Source organism: Lampris incognitus, chromosome 16 (assembly GCF_029633865.1).
Source record: "Lampris incognitus isolate fLamInc1 chromosome 16, fLamInc1.hap2, whole genome shotgun sequence".
Taxonomy (NCBI): Eukaryota; Metazoa; Chordata; class Actinopteri; order Lampriformes; family Lampridae; genus Lampris; species Lampris incognitus.
The window spans coordinates 25,318,358-25,334,654 of NC_079226.1; the positions used below are offsets into that span (position 1 = coordinate 25,318,358).

A 16,297-nucleotide genomic window follows, 5' to 3' on the forward strand; every position below is an offset into this window, starting at 1 on the left:
CTCTTTGTGAGCATAAATAAGGCAATAATTAAGGCGTGTCACACACATCTTCCTTCTATCGCTTTCTCACTTCTGATTGATGGCCAATTTAACCATGGCACTCTGAGGATCTGTGTTTATGTGTCTGAGGGCGTGCAAGAGTGTGTGGGCAAGTTGCACAGCACGCACCCTGTGTGTTACCACGCCAGATCCCCTGAGGCTCCAGCCACAAGACACACACACACACACACACACACACACACCTCAACATGTGCCAACAAACACAATTTTATGCTTTTATGCAGTGTACGTTTAAAGATGTGGGGGTTCTTGCATGCTTCATATGCGTGTGTGTGTGTGTGAGTGGGTGGGTGGATTGTAAGACTGATATCCTGATGGTAATCTAACTACCTTGAGGGAGAGACACATCTTGTAAGGAAGCCGGCGTATCTTTTACTGTTAATTTAGATATTGTGAAATTTCTATGAACATCCTTTCCTTATGATTTGTATAAGCATGAGTAAGTACGGTACAGTCCTTTCCGTCTCTAAATCCATGCCAATGTCTTATAGATAACGTGACGAAACGGTTTCACTCACAATTTTGGGTCAGCCTGAAATATTTAAAAATATTTTTTAATAAAGGAACAAAGTTCTGTTCTTTTCAATGGGAACTGTTTCAGTGAGTGACAAATGCCAGTGTTTTTTTTTAATATGCGGCTTGTTTTATAAAGCTTGTTTTAACTTGTATGCTATATTACTGACATAAAAGCTGAATTTGAAACATGGCAATAATGTAGTATTGCAATTTTATTTTAGAAGGAGTATAATGACAGCATGAAAGCCCAAATCTATTGGTTTTTTTTTTACTGTTTTAACTACCATCAAAATGTGGTACACCAATATTAAACAGTCTACATTATCAATAAAACTTTGCATGCCACATTTTAATGATAATTTTGGGAGTTTACTCTAATGGACAGCACCATGAGAACTAGCTTGACACTGTCTCAAACTACACAAAGAAGAAAATACTTTCAGTCAAAGAAATTTCAAAATTTATTTAAAACAACCAGCATTTATTACATGATTGTATAATACAATTCATCAGTGAAAACAAACTTTTGTGTCATTTTCAAAACCCTGTTTATATCCTACAAAATGGGAATTTCACTTCAGGTTAAATTCGTTTAAATTTCCCAATGAAACTGGGTTAAACCTCAGTGTAGGCTTTGACAACATCGACCTCATCTGCAAATCAACCACTAAACACAGCCATCCCCCCACAAAATACACACACCAAAACCTCAGCGCCTGGGATGGAAATGGGAGAGTGAAAAATGAAACTGAAAAACAATTAACATCTCAAAGCCCGCTCCCTAAAATCCTCTCTCTCTTTCTCAGACTCATCAGTGTGCACTTCACATCTCAATGGTCCCCGAATCTCACTCTACTTATCCAGTATTATGATTAGAGTCAAATACCCCTTGTTTCAATTGCCTTGTAAAGTGGCCCATACATACACACACACATAGGCCAGTTTCTCTCCAGCCCTGCAAGAGTTAACGCCTCTACACCTGTCCTATCAGACACCTGTCTTCAACCGCTCAGCCAATCAGAGCAGAGTGAGGCATACTACCTGCTGGCATGAAATAAATCTGGGCCCAGTGAAGAGGAATCACAACACTTGACTCATCTCTCTCTGTCAGTAAGACTGAAAGCCTTAGAAGGAGAGAGCACGTGAGAGAGAAACACATAAAGAGAAGGAAGGACAAGACAACTGCAATCAAAGGACTCTATCCCTGCTTACTCGGACTGGAGACATGACCAAAGAGACTGAGTGAGTTCTCTGACAGCATGCAACACATCAATGCACTGATACTCTGATATAATATCAGCTAAGACCTTTTTTTGGGGGGGGGGCATTGTATAAACTCATGGTATTCATTTTAATGCGACAGAAAAGAGTTTTAGCTAAAATGCAGCTTGATGATTTGTTGATTCTGTAACATGTTAAACGGGGTCTGATGCGGTTACTCCACATCCATGACCATTAAACAACGCAGTATACATGCAGTGTTTCAGAATGAGATAGCTTGTATAAAATGCTGGTGACGCAATATGGTATTCATGTTTGATTCCCAGCGGGGTGATAGGAGAGACCCCCCCCCCTTCCTTTTGCAATGAGACCCCCATGTGAAAGATGCCGTTTTTTAAGGAAGGAGTGTTATGCAGGGGAAATTGATACAATATTGACACACGTGCGTAAGAAGCCACACGTAGACTCACACACAGCTGGGTCTATGCAGCAGCTTGCCGCTGTCCTGGTTCAGGCTGGGATGACGCTAACCTAGGGGGCACAGATCACAGTAGGAGACTGGGGAAAGGAGGATCTCCTCTTGAGGTGTTGGAGAGAGACGGAGGGCAGTGAAAGCATGTAATGCATTGAATTACATGATGGCGAAACTGGAGATGAGAGCCCCCCCCCCCCAAATGTGCTGCTGTGTAGAAACATCTGCACTAAGCTGTGTTTAGGGGTAAATGGAGAGTAACTAATGGACCTAGTACTGTTTTGGGTTCAGTTTTCTGATGCTGTTGAGGGAAAGAGTAGGAAGAGGGGAGAGACAGGTGCATTTTAAAGCAGGTGTCTGACTTTTTGAGATGGGGGGGGGTATTTTGGGCTTTGGCCCAAATTCCTTTACACTACTCACGGTTTACCTTGGAATAGTTAGCAAGGCAGATTAAAACTATGGTTTATACCGAGGCTTTGGAAGATTAAGTTATAGTACTTTAAGCAAGTGGAGCATTAAAATGTGGTGTTCATTGTTCTCTCGCTAATCTCGATGAGAAATCCCAAGATGTGTTGTCAGTGAATCCCTGCAGTCTTCCGTTGCTGTCAGCACCTTTGATTAGCTGTTGATTCTGCGCAAACCCACTCTATTTGCTCATTAGCCTCCTCAGTGAAATGCGACGGGGTATTACCCAGTAATCTGAATTTTCACCAACAAATTTAGATGCTTATCTTGCTTTCAGGGGAAAAAACGATGTCTTCCTCTAAACTCAAGGCTTTTCATGTTTCTAATCCTTCAGTAATAATAATGAATTTAAAAAAAACCACAAAGCCAACCGAGTGAAGGTTGTGGTTGTGAGTTTAGACTTAATGTCAGGGGTGTTCATAAGAAGGTGCGTCTGTGTGTGTGTGTGTGTGTGTGTGTGGGTGTGCGGGTGTGTGTGTGGGTGGCCCTTAACTTATGAACATTCTTGACACCACTGCAACTGAGGGAAATTACTCAGCTCTTGCAATCGAAACCCTCCTCGCTTGGGGGCAAGTATGTGCAATGCTCAAACCTTCAGAGCCGCTATCCAGCCCCAGCTGCTCCCGCTCTGTCAAATCCTGCATGTCAATTACACACTCACATGCAAATAATATTGACCGACTGTAGCATTTTTTTTTTTGATCATCTTGGCTCCCCCGAGGGATTTTTTGCATATACTGAAGGACATTTAGGCCTTTTTGTATGCGTAGCTGTGTTTTCTTTCAGTTCCATCCAATTTTAGGAAATCTCATCACTCCAATCTCATTGCAGAACTCTGGGATTGGTCCTTCAGAGCGAAAACTTCCATTACAGCCGTTATACAAACTACATCATGGACTCGTGGCCTTACCTGGAGAATCCTGTCCCCGAGCCAAGCAGAGATAAACCCAAACTCCACCCGGGGGATGATATGACAGCTATTACCATGCTGTATGAACAGTGCAAGGTAGTAAAATCACAGCAAATTCATATGTGGATATCCGACATCCCCCCAGTTTAAAGTGCTACATGAAATTCCAACTTCTTAACTTTGACAAATTTTGGCATTGTTTTTTTTCATCCCAGAGTCACAAAGAACAAAAGACGACTGTGTCCAACCGCAGCAACAGCATATACAAGCCAACCGAGAGGTGAGCACACGATTTATTTTCTTGTTGTGCCGCAGATCGGCTCTTAGATAGCGCACATTTTCTACCACCCAGATGATTTTACATTTTAGAGGGAACCAAATGTCACCTGAAAGTCATCACAGAATAGCTGCTACATCCATCAAAACACAAAATGGGATATTTTTGTAGGAAAAAAAAAAACAAGTTCAATTTCAAAGTCAGTAATATATCATAAGAGAAGAGATCACATTTTTTTCGGATTGAAACCCTTCCCATACACTCCCCCGTTTCTCCCTCCTTCTCCCGCTGCTGCCACTGAGTCAGCTATCTTAGTGAAAGAGAAGAATAGAGAAATAGAAAGGTGGGGATTCAGGAGGTCAGGGGCAGGTGAGTGGGTAATCCTCAAGTCAAACAGAGCCAAAGGGATTACTGTCCGCCACACCTCCACTTATCCCTCCACCTATCCATCTGTCCAGCCGAGTCCCCTCCCTCTCTTCATCATCCTCACCTTTCTGACTGGGTTTCACAACTAGCGAGCGGTGGCTCTGCCTCCCTCTTTCTGCAGTAGCCGCTTTTTCTGACCTCTTCATCACTCTCACCCCGTCCCCTAATGTCTCTCCCCTCTCCCTTTCTGTTTCTGAGGATGAAAAAATGGCTTTTTCTTTGTGCCCTCTGTTGTCACCTCAAACTTTTTAATGCCAAGCTGAGAAACTCAAACACAGAGAAAAAAAAACAAGGGATTCAATGACAAACAATTCCCACCTACACTCCGACCTGGTCTTTCAACGAGTTGATTTGAAGTAGCTCTGTGTGTGTGTGTGTGTGTGTGTGTGTGTGTGTGTGTGTGTGTGTGTGTGTGTGTGTGTGTGTGTGTGTGTGTGTGTGTGTGTGTGTGTGTGTGTGTGTGTGTGCATGCTAAGGGTTTCCAGATAAGAGCTGAACTACTTTTGTTGTCTTTCACTTTCTGCTCATATATGCTTCTGTGCTGGCTCCTGTATGTAACCCCCTCGACAACAAACCGCAGTAAATCACTCAGTAACCGGAGGGTGTTGTTGTTTTTTTCCTAGCCCTGTTTATACCTGGGTGGAGTGTTACGCAGGCAACGTAACCTCATGGTAATGTGGTAAAAGAGATGTCTTGCTGCTATAGTGTAATCATTTTTTTTAATATTTTTAAATAAGTAAATAGCAATGTTGATTCACAGAAAGTTGAATCGGTTCATCACTCATCTAAGTGACTTCATCAGTCTCAACTGACTGCAGGTGTCCCCACCCTTATAAACAATACAGCGGCATAACGACTGAAAACCACAATCAGTTTCATATACAAACTGGCGTGAGCAATAAGTGCCAGGAGGATTCCCCTTGACTTGTACATCGGGGAAACCAAACAGACGCTGGCCAAGAGGATGGCACAACACAGGAGAGCTAACACGTCAGGCCAGGACTCTGTAGTCAACACCCAACTACAGACCAGTGGCCACTCTTTCAAGGATGAGGATGTGCATATCCTTGATAGGGAGGAACACTGGTTTGAGCGGGAAACGTAATAAACATTGTATCTAGATGAACTGACTCAACCTCCCTTTGATCTAGTTAATGGGTAATTTGCATATAAAAGCGATCGTTATTTTCGGTCGTTATACCACTGTGTTGTTTATAAGGTTGGGGATACCTGCAGTCAGTTGAGACTGAAGAGGTCACTTAAATGAGTGATCCGAAAAACTGATTCAACTTCCTGTGAATCAAAATTGTTATTTACTTATTTAAAAATATAAAAAATCATTTCACTATAGCAGAAACACATCTTTTACCACATTACCATGAGGTTATGTTGACCATCACCTGGATTATTGAACATGGATAATGACAGTAACTTCGATTACAATAGTTTTGTCCTCTCTTTCTCTCCTTTCCAAGGAACCTGATTAATTCCTCGCCTGACCTGGTGGCCTTGGAGACACCCGCCAACATTATGAAGATGATCTGTGACAACATCCCCAACAGCCACCCTCAGGAAGTCCTAGCATCTTCCATTTGCACCAGCACCAAGCCGAATGCCTCCCTGTCCATCACTGTACCACCCACCTCCGATACCTACGCCACCTTGACCACTGCCAGCGACAGCTACGAGAAGCAGGATCTCAACATCTTTGACTCCTTGTTGCAAAAGTGGCCGGTGGAGGGAGGAGGGTTCCCCGAGGCCAGCGCTGAGGTGAGACTACACATCTTTATGATCAATCCGAGCTAGGTCTACTGAGCATTGACAGATAGCTTTATGTTTGTAGTTTCTTTATTACACAACCTCAGTCATCACATTGTGGTTTCACTTTTTTTGACTTCCTCTTGAGACTTGAATTTCCACTCCATTTATGTGACTTCACTTTCCTGTTTTTTGTTCTTCTCTTCTACCCACCAACGTTCCCCTAGGCATTGTCCGGATGTCAGGTTCTCCCTTCCTACAGTGATCCCTTCTCTGGGGACCAGTCCAGCCCCATCTATTCAGACTACAGCAGCTCTCCTCCAGAGAGATACAGGAGTGACTTCCAGTTTACTCTGGGAGCTCCAATGGCTTCTCCATACAAGTCCTCAGAGTTGCCCATGGTCTACCTGAACAAAGGACAGTTCTACCCCATCACTCTCCAGGGTGTAGACAGCACCGCCGGCCTTACTGCCAGTAAAGTTAAGGTATGCTGGGTTTCAGCACAACACCAAAGAGATAGCTTGTCTTTATCAACAAAGCCACGACTATGCATTGTGCAAACTCATGCTTGGCAGCAGTTTTATTTATGTAGTTTGCATTTGCATTTTGGGCTACACTGCTGTTGCAACATTACAAGAACAACAAGGTTAAATAAGTGTTGGTTTGTCGTACTGTACAAGCTCAGCAAGAAATATACCTGTCCCGATATTCTGCCTAATTCTTGTTTCCTTGTATCCGTGTTTCCTTACTCTGACGTTACGTTCCAGTCTTCTTGCTTTCGCTCTCCTAGCGTGTAGCTTATGATCACTCAGCAAGGGAGACCGCTGGCATCCTTCCCTCCATGGTGATTTAATGGGCCCATGGATCCAAACATTTTTTTTGCGTGCCAACGGGCCAACCCTTCCCTAAGCTTCTGTCCCTCCCTTGGAGCCAGCTCCTTGATGACTAATTCACTGCTGAGCTGCACCAACCCACACTGGGCTGGTGCAACAAAAATGACACATTGTTTGGCCCTCTATCCTTTATTATTGTGTAGGGGAATCGAGGCTAAAGTGCAGCAGAGCTTAGCTGCGTTCAGTTTGTCTGGCCTGAATACTAAGAACACAAGAGGAGAGGAAAGGGGAAGGTGCAGTGTGGCTTAGGTGACAGCCCTCAGTTTTTCGGGTGAATAGGAGGATAAGAATATACACAAACCCAAGGCAGGTCAGGGCTATAGGCCGATGACAATTTGAGAAGAAAGGGGGGGATTTGGAGTGATGAATGATGGGGGTGATGGCTGAGTGAGGAGAGTTTGTCGCTCTTTGAGTTGGATGTTGGCATAAAGAGCCAAATGTACCTAGTCTTGTACCTGGTACACAGTCTGCCTTTCTGTTCTATACTTGTATGAACCTTGCGCGTGCGCGCGCACACACACACGCACGCACGCACGCACGCACGCACGCACGCACACACACACACACACACACACTCACTTTCTCTCTATTTTCTCCATCTCTCCACCTCAGACAGTGGTGATGGCAGTGTTTGAGAATGAGAAGAGTCCAGAGATACAGCTCCGCTGTTGGAATCACTGGCACGCACGCCAGCCCACTGTCAAGCAAAGGGTCATCGACATCGGTATGTGAATCACACTCTGATGTGCAGATACCAGTGCATACACACAAACTATACGAAAAGTTGGAAGGTTTCCTCAGCCTCCACTATCTAAATAGCCATTAGAAAGGACAACTATTACAGCAACAACAGCATTTAAGACTGTAGAGTGTTATAGGGGAGATAAAAGAAGAAAATGATTTCTGTCTATTACAGCGGATTACAAAGAAGTCTTCTGTGGCATTAGCAACGTGGAGGAGGTGGCATTCAACGCCCTTTCTTTTGTTTGGAACCCTAATGAAGAAGCCAAGGTAAACACTGACAAACACTGTCGAATGCACACTTACATACACACACACACACACACACACACACACACACACACACACACACACACACACACACACACACACAAACAATGTGGTACATTTTCCCATGAGACCGGGATATAACATAGTTATAACCGGACTATAATTTGATTAACTGGGAAACAGTACGTGCTGAAGTGAAGCCCAGTCTAGCTAGCAGAACCAGTGAAAATAACAGCGGTGATTTTGGAGAAAAGAATAAAGGAAGAGGAGTGAAGGTGGGGAGAGAGGGAGCGGTAAAAAAAAAAGGAGGAGAAGAATCCCAGATATGTGTTTGGCCCCGAGGCTCCTGTCACCACAGCAGACAACCACCACGACTTATTGCGACAGTGGCTGCAAGCCAGTGGGGTGGGGCCACAAAACCTGCTGCAGGTGGAGCAAGGGAGGAAGAGAGAGAATGATAGAAAGCGGATAGAGAAAGAAAAATGAATTAATACCCGGGATCAGACAGTAAACAAAACATAGCAGGAGTGTCAAAGAGAGTTGAGTCGGTTCATCTGGCTACAATGTTTATTGACAGATACGTATCTGTCATTAAACATTGTTGCCAGATGAACTGATTCAACTTTCTTTGTTTTTCATACCCGGATTATTGAGCATGCATAAAGACATAGCAGGAGTGAGATTTACAATGTAAATGTACAGGCCACTTTAATGACAGAGACAAAAACAGCAACAGGTGCAGTTGAGTTTTTACCCCTGGCATCTGTTATCTTCCACCATCGGAAAAATACCTGCGTATTTACCTTTCCTGAGATTCAGTCCAAAAAGTCCCTGCAGCACCATGGCGTGTCTTCCTAATATCTATTTTTGTTGGCACACACAACCTCTTTGTACTATGTCAGTATTCAACCCATGAAATAAAATTTTGCTAATCCACTAATGCTAACTGTAGCATGATTTGGGAAGTTTACAAATTTACTGATATAGCGATGCCCCCCCCCCATGTCTTCTCTCCTCTTCTCTGGCAGGTGTACATTGGTATCAACTCCCTGAGTACAGACTTCTCCTCTCAGAAAGGAGTCAAGGGTCTGCCTCTAAACCTGCAGATCGACACATATGACTTCAGCACGGGAACCAACCAGCTCCTACACAGAGCCGCATGCCAGGTCAAGATTTTCTGTGATAAGGTGAGTCAAGTCACATGACTACAATCCCTCATTATCGCATCATCCATATGCAGAGTCAGAATGCATTACACCTCTGTTGAATACATTAAAATACAAAATCAACTAGAGTGTCAAATGCTCCTCATCTTAACCATTTGTTTCTGTGTGCTTGTCCCCAGGGGGCGGAGAGGAAGATGAGAGACGAGGAGAGGAAGAGAACCAAGAGGAGAGGGAAGAACACAAACGACGCCAATGGTGAGTGTTGCAGTCAGATGACTTTCCTGCCTGCGCTCGTATGTGGACGGCCCTCGGAAAGTTTGTTTTAACAGTGTGCTACCTCTCCCTCCCTTTTAGCCAAGTCTTTGGTGACTAGTTCAGTGGGCAGTGACTGCACTTTTTTCAAGAGCCTGGATGACCATGTCACACAGCCTGTCCTATTCATCCCCGAGACCAGCCTGCAACGCTGTGGCCTGGTAGGTCCCCCCCCCCCCCCCCCGGTGGACTCTATGCCTTTTTAATCTTTTTAATGGAACTATTGCTTCCTTTTTTTCTTCTTTTGTCTTTCCTCCATATTCCTTTCCTTTCCCTGACTGTACTCTTCTGCACTTCTTCTCTTCCTCCTCCTCCCACTGTACTTTCCCTGAAGTTTCCCTCTGGTTCTGGGTATTTGAGTATGTCAAAAGCAATGAGTTGAGTGAATCATGTTCCCGATCCCTCTATTGCTGCAGGCTATGGGACGAGCATGGGAGAGAGGGAGGGGAAAAAGTGTGGGAAACTATGTAGTGGGGTAGGGAGGGTGTTAGCGAGAGCAGGAATGAGAGGGGATGTTTAGGTCAGATCAGATGTGCTAATTGGAGGCGAAACCAGGCACAAGCACAGGCCGCTACTGCAGACTGACACCAAGATTAAGCGATGGGGGCTTACACACACAAACACACACCTGGAGCGAGAGCACACGGAAACACAGACACAGACACACACACACACACACGACACGTGCCCCACGCTGGCTCTTTTTCTCACTCCTCCGCTCTCACCCTCATAAATACACATGAGCACACACACACACAGACACACACACACACACACATGTGCACTCATGTGCCCCCTCCTCTTGTGTTTCTGTGGTTTTCAGTGTTGTTGATACAAGACAGTGAAGGGGGAGAGGGAGCTGCTCAGACAGGCCAATATTCCCACACTATGGGGTTTTGTGTGTGTGTGTGTGTGTGTGTGGATGATGTTTGTGTATTTTCATATCAGGGTTGTGTCTTAGAAAGGATATATTTTTAAAGGTTACAAAGACAGGCCTAAAGGAGAGCTGAGGGTAGAAGAGGTATTGGTGTGATTTAGATAGGACCTAAGGGGAATATTGGGTATAAACTGTTTCTTAAAAAAACGTTTCCAACAATAATAAATCAGATTAAAAAAAAAGAAGAATGTATACAGACAAAAGAAAAAGTCACTAAATTACCTTGAAAAGGCACTGGCACATAGCCTGATAGGAAGAGCAGATAGCTGTTGAACCTGATGTTTGGCTCGAGTGATAATGCGAGGAATGTCTGTCCATCAGTACCCACATTCACTTGGTCCTTTCAGAGGTTATGGGAAATGCAGTCTGGGTGCAATGATAAGATTCCCTTTTCAGAAGTGTTATGCACAAACAATGGTGGTAAGGAGGAAATTAAGCAATGTCTTCAGCTCAGCAACCAGTCAAAGTGAAGTCGGTCAGATGTTTCTAATCGCATTACTGATCTCATCTCCGCACCCTTTTTCCCTGTCATTTACTCTGTTGCCGTAGACCACACCCCTCACAACGCTGGATGAGGTTGAAAGGTAAGAACAAAAAATATGCTAATATATACAATATGAATATATCGCATTATACGACACAGATTTGTGAATTTTCACACACCAGGAATTTGACTTTTGGTGGCTTGCTCAGCAGCATTTAGACCTTTGTTTTGTGTTTTCCCGAAATTAAAAAGGAAGTCCCATCCGTTTCCAATGAGCATACGCTAAAGCGTGAACGAGGTTGAATCTAAACGGACTTGTGGTTGTGTGTTCCCAGGAGTTGCTTAAAAAGGTTGTACCCAGAAAGGGTAGACCAGTGCAGCCCCCCACCCAGCAAGCAAGCTCGCAAGGAAGACCCACAGAGAGGTACCTGACATCTAAAATGCCCTTTGAGTTTATATAAGTAACTCCATGCTCAGCATGGCAAAGCTTTTCATCGTCATGCCAAGCCAAAAGAATACTTGATGAGCGAGTATCCCGTTTAATGCCTTACCTTCTCATGTTAAACAGTGCTGCTCTACGTGAGGACAGAGAGCGAAGAGGTGTTTGATGCGCTCATGCTCAATACACCAACACTTATGGGTCTGCGAGAAGCTGTAAGTAACACAATGTGCTCACGCGTTACTTATACATACATGTGACATTTCAACAGCAGACACAAAAACACATACATTAACGTTCAGTGTCATCGTCTGACAGCCGTAACGTGTATCCTGTTTCAGCAGGTGACAGTGCTAACTGTCCTCTCATATTCCTGTCCTCAGATTTCACAAAAGTACGGCATGCAAACGGACACCATTGGGAAAATCTACAAGAAATGCAAAAGAGGGTGAGTGTCATTTTGGATTTAAAAAGCATGGCTCTGCCTTCATGTTAGCACCCAGTTTAACACACGAGTTGGTTAAAGGGAATCGTCCACACACACACACACACACACACACACACACACACACACACACACACACACACACACACACACACACACACACACACACACACACACACACACACACACACACACAGAGCGAGTGTTTCGTTCTATGTTGAGCTGCAGACTCCCTAAAGAGGGCCAATGTGGACAAACCGGGTAGGTAGGTAAGCTAGCGCTGCCGTATGGAATGTGTTAATTGAGGCTCCTCCAGAAGAAAGACAACTCACCGAGGGATGATGGAAAACTTTCAGAAGCTCTGCAGATGAGTCAGAGATGGTTGCTTGACATATTTATGTTCTCTTAGCGTAATCTCATTGGAACATCAAGAAGTTTTGTGGTGTTGAAAGAGACAGCAAGCCAAGTGGACAAACTTTTTATCGACTTCTGTTGATGACCAGTTTCATGAATCATGAAATTGGTCAACAACACTTTGTCGTTTCGTTTCGTGTACAGAAGTACATGAAATGAAACGACATATTGTGACTTCTCTTTAACGACAGACAGCATCACCAGTTGTAGCTTGTCAAGGAAGCTATGACCCCCCCCCCCTTGTCTTGGTTCTTTACATACGCCATATTTTCACAAAAACTAAATGTTAAAGAAAACATTACCAGTTTTGCAATTTTTTTCTGTTGTTCTCATTAGAAAAACTCAAAGCTCAAAGAATGAAACTTCAATTCCTAAATATCCCCGGGCTTTGTATCCAACATCGATTTCACCCATTCAATAGCTGTCATTTCTATGATAGTCTGGGTCGTTTCCTGTAAAACAACGGGGCGGATCAGAGTGGGATAAATGGTACAGTGTGTTTTCTCTACCTTCCGTGCTACATGGGATGATGGTAAGTCCTCCTGACAGAGGCTTACACACCTGAGTGCTGCGAGCTGGCACCGCAGGCGGAGCAGCTAACACAACAGGTTGGGTTACATTCTCCCCCGTCATTCCCTCCCGCTTTTTTATGCTCTTGTCTTCAATCAGCTCCGTCCCCCCGGGCAGAAAGCTTGACCCGGCAGTTAGTTTAGTCATTATAGACCATGCGAGTCAGGTTAGCAGAAATGGAGATGATCAAGAAGAGTTTGACCTTATTTACCGCCCCTTGTTTAGTGGAAAATATACTGTCACTCTTCCTCAATCTGTTCCCCCCCCCCCCCAAACAAGCTTCCTGTTGAGAAGATTATGTTTTGCATTAAGGCCAAATGAGAAAGATGAGCGTATTCTGTCCCTTGTTTATGTCACTTTACTTTGAAATGTGGAGTGGGCTACAGTCTTTATCAGAATCAGAATCATGTTTATCGGCCATGGAGGTTCACACATACATGGAATTTGGCTCCAGTTTCATGGTTCTCTCAGTGTACTTAACATAGAATAACAACACAACACAGCCATCTTCAGATATATATATACACACATATATACACACACACACACACACACACACACATATATATATATATACACACACACACATATATATATATATACACACACACACACATATATATACATATATATATATATATACACCCACACACCCACACACACACACACACACACACACACACACACACAAGGATTGACTTATACAGGTGAAATAAGAGGTGATAAGGTGCAATGGTGCAGAGAACATGACAGAGATGCTGAAATATATGTTAGCAGGTTAACTACATACATGCCTGAGGTATTTATTGACAGTGTTAAGCGTTTATGTGAATGACAGTCAGCAGAAAGAAACGTTTTATATCTGGTTATTTTGGGGTACAGTGCTCTGTAGCACCTACCAGAGGGGAGGAGATGGAATGGGTTGTGACCAAAGTATGATGGGTCTGCAGGGATGTTGCTTGCTCAGATCTCAAATCTTCATTCTTAAGATTTAAAAAATTTTCAGGAACAAATTTGCAATTCAACACAATTCAACATCTCAAGTTGACTCAGCATGCAATACGGTAGCTCACTGTTCTCGCAAAGAAATGTTATACTCATCTATGTGAAGCAAGCTTTGTTCATGATCACTGAAGTGACCTCAGTTTTGGTTTTGCTTGTGGTCCCTTCAGGATTTTTGTCAACATGGATGACAACATTATTGAACACTACAGCAATCAAACTGCCTTTCTCATCGAGATCTCAGAAGTTGCCACAAGTCAGTTCCAGATCACACTCACTGAGCTATGAAGACAGGCTTCCAGTCGTCAGCCACTTTGTACATTGCAGGATCCAACCGGTCATAACTGCCTATTTCAACCTGCTCTGACAGCACTGCCCTTTCAAAGACACAATAAAGCCACATGGTCTGGATCACAAAAAAACAATTAATTAACTGGACTGAATAGAAAGATTGAATTTTCTATTTCAGTTCGAAACACCAAATCTTTTTAAATCACTGCCTTTGATAAATATCAATCACCCTGCTGTCTTCCTATTGGTGTTTTTTTTTGATTGATTTAAATATTTTGTATAACATGAGAGCATTTATGATTGATAAGCTGTAAATACTTAATGTACATATATATTAATATGACAATGTTTTCTGTTTGAGTATATTTCACAGTATATTGTGTGTAATATTGTAATCCATTTTCCATGAATCGCTATTTCAATTGTTGGAGAACTTGTGGACCTGTTTCATGTGCAGAGTGTAGTCAGCATTTTCAAAGCTTGCCATTCTTGCTGCTTGCAGCCTAGCCATAATTTCTCCAACAAAATGTCAAGAGCCAACAGTGCCTTTTCTTATGCATAACTAATATCTTTTCAATGGCATAGTATTTATATATCCTGGTTCTGTTTGTTGCTGTTTGATACTGCCAAAAGTATGGTCATGTAGCTGCCTGTTAGTTTCACAACATAGATGACCCCACAGTGGGGTACATTCACGACCAAAAGTCACACATTTCTCCTCTTTATACCACATCACAGCCCTTGTACTAGCCATCATTTAGCATGGGACTGTGCACATTTCCTGATCCCGCGATGTAACCACAGAGATTGCCTACTGTGCCTGAACCACTGCGGAGCAGTCTAAACCCCAAACCTGGAGGATTTTTTGTTGTTGTTGTTGTTGTTTTTGTTGCATGTAATAAAAAGGATATTTCTTAAGTTATGCATCATTTCAAGGCTTACAAGTATCCCTATGATATTTCATGATGCTGCCATGGCAATTCTGGTTGTATTACTCATATCTTGCCTTTTTTTTCTACAGAAATAAAGAAATGTATATGAGGCTCCATGGCTGGGTTTAAGTAATTTCTCTTAAACGAATAAAAGCAGGGTGTCTGGGGATTGTGGCGGTCTATTCCCTTGCCTACCGACACGGGGATCACTGGTTCAAATCCCCGCGTTACCTCCAGCTTGGTCGGGCGTCCCTACGGACACAATTGGCCGTGTCTGCGGGTGGAAAGCCGGATGTGGGTATGTGTCCTGGTCACTGCACTAGCGCATACTCTGGTCGGTCGGGGCACCTGTTCGGGGGAGAAGGGGAAAATAGCATGAGTCTCCCACGCGCTACATCCCCCTAGTGAAACTCCTCACTGTCAGGTGAAAAAAAGTGGCTGGTGGCTCCACATGTATCAGAGGAAACATGGTAGTCTTGATCCTCCCTGGATTGGCAGAGGGGTTGGAGCAGCAACCGAGACAGCACGGAACAGTGGGGTAATTGGCCATGTACAATTGGAAAGTAAGGGGGAAATAAAAAAAAAGAAAGAATAAAAGCACACCTTTGGTTTCATCCATCCTATCATTAATAATATCTTATTCATTCATTCATTCATCAGCTGCTTTTCCGGGGTCAGGTTGCGGTGGCAGCAAGCAAAATAGAGCACTCCAGATGTCCCTCTCCCCAGCAACGCCCTCCAGCTCCTCCTGGGGGATTCCAATGCGTTCCCAGGCCAGATTGGACATGTAGTCCCTCCAGCAAGTTCTGGGTACAGTGCCCGGTAAACCTCCAAAGGAAGGCACCCAGGAGGCATCTTAATCGGATGCCTGAACCACCTCAACTGACTCCTTTTGATGCGAAGGAGCAGCGGCTCTACTCCGAGCTCCCTCCGGATGTCTGAGCTCCTCGCCCTATCTCTAAGGCTGAGCCCAGACACCCTACGGAGGAAACTCATTTCAGCCACTTGTATCCCCGATCTCACCCTTTCGGTCACTTCCCAAAGCTCATGACCATAGGTGAGGGTTGGAACGAGTCCTGGTAAATTGAGAGCTTTGCTTTCCGGCTCAGCTCCTTCTTCACCACAACGGTCCAGTACAATGTCCGCATTACTACTGATGCTGCACCAATCCGCCTGTCAATTGCCCGCTCCATCCTACACTCACTCGTGAACAAGACTCCAAGATACTTGAACTCCTTCATTTGAGGCAACAACTCATCCCCAACCCAGAGGGAGCAATCCACCATTTTCCGGTAG

The 16,297-nt window shown here is 43.9% G+C and overlaps 1 protein-coding gene across 1 annotated transcript; it reads left to right on the forward strand.

Moving 5' to 3' along the window:
- Window positions 1-1,750: 1,750 nt before the first annotated feature.
- Window positions 1,751-15,112, forward strand: grhl3 (grainyhead-like transcription factor 3). Its single transcript, XM_056296238.1, has 15 exons — window positions 1,751-1,818; window positions 3,566-3,740; window positions 3,860-3,924; window positions 5,823-6,117; window positions 6,333-6,590; window positions 7,611-7,722; window positions 7,915-8,009; window positions 9,038-9,196; window positions 9,355-9,430; window positions 9,530-9,648; window positions 10,974-11,008; window positions 11,244-11,332; window positions 11,477-11,562; window positions 11,731-11,795; window positions 13,949-15,112. Exons 1-15 carry the CDS (start codon window positions 1,802-1,804, stop codon window positions 14,064-14,066), a joined length of 1,764 nt encoding a protein of 587 aa, XP_056152213.1. The 5' UTR covers window positions 1,751-1,801; the 3' UTR covers window positions 14,067-15,112.
- Window positions 15,113-16,297: the final 1,185 nt, after the last annotated feature.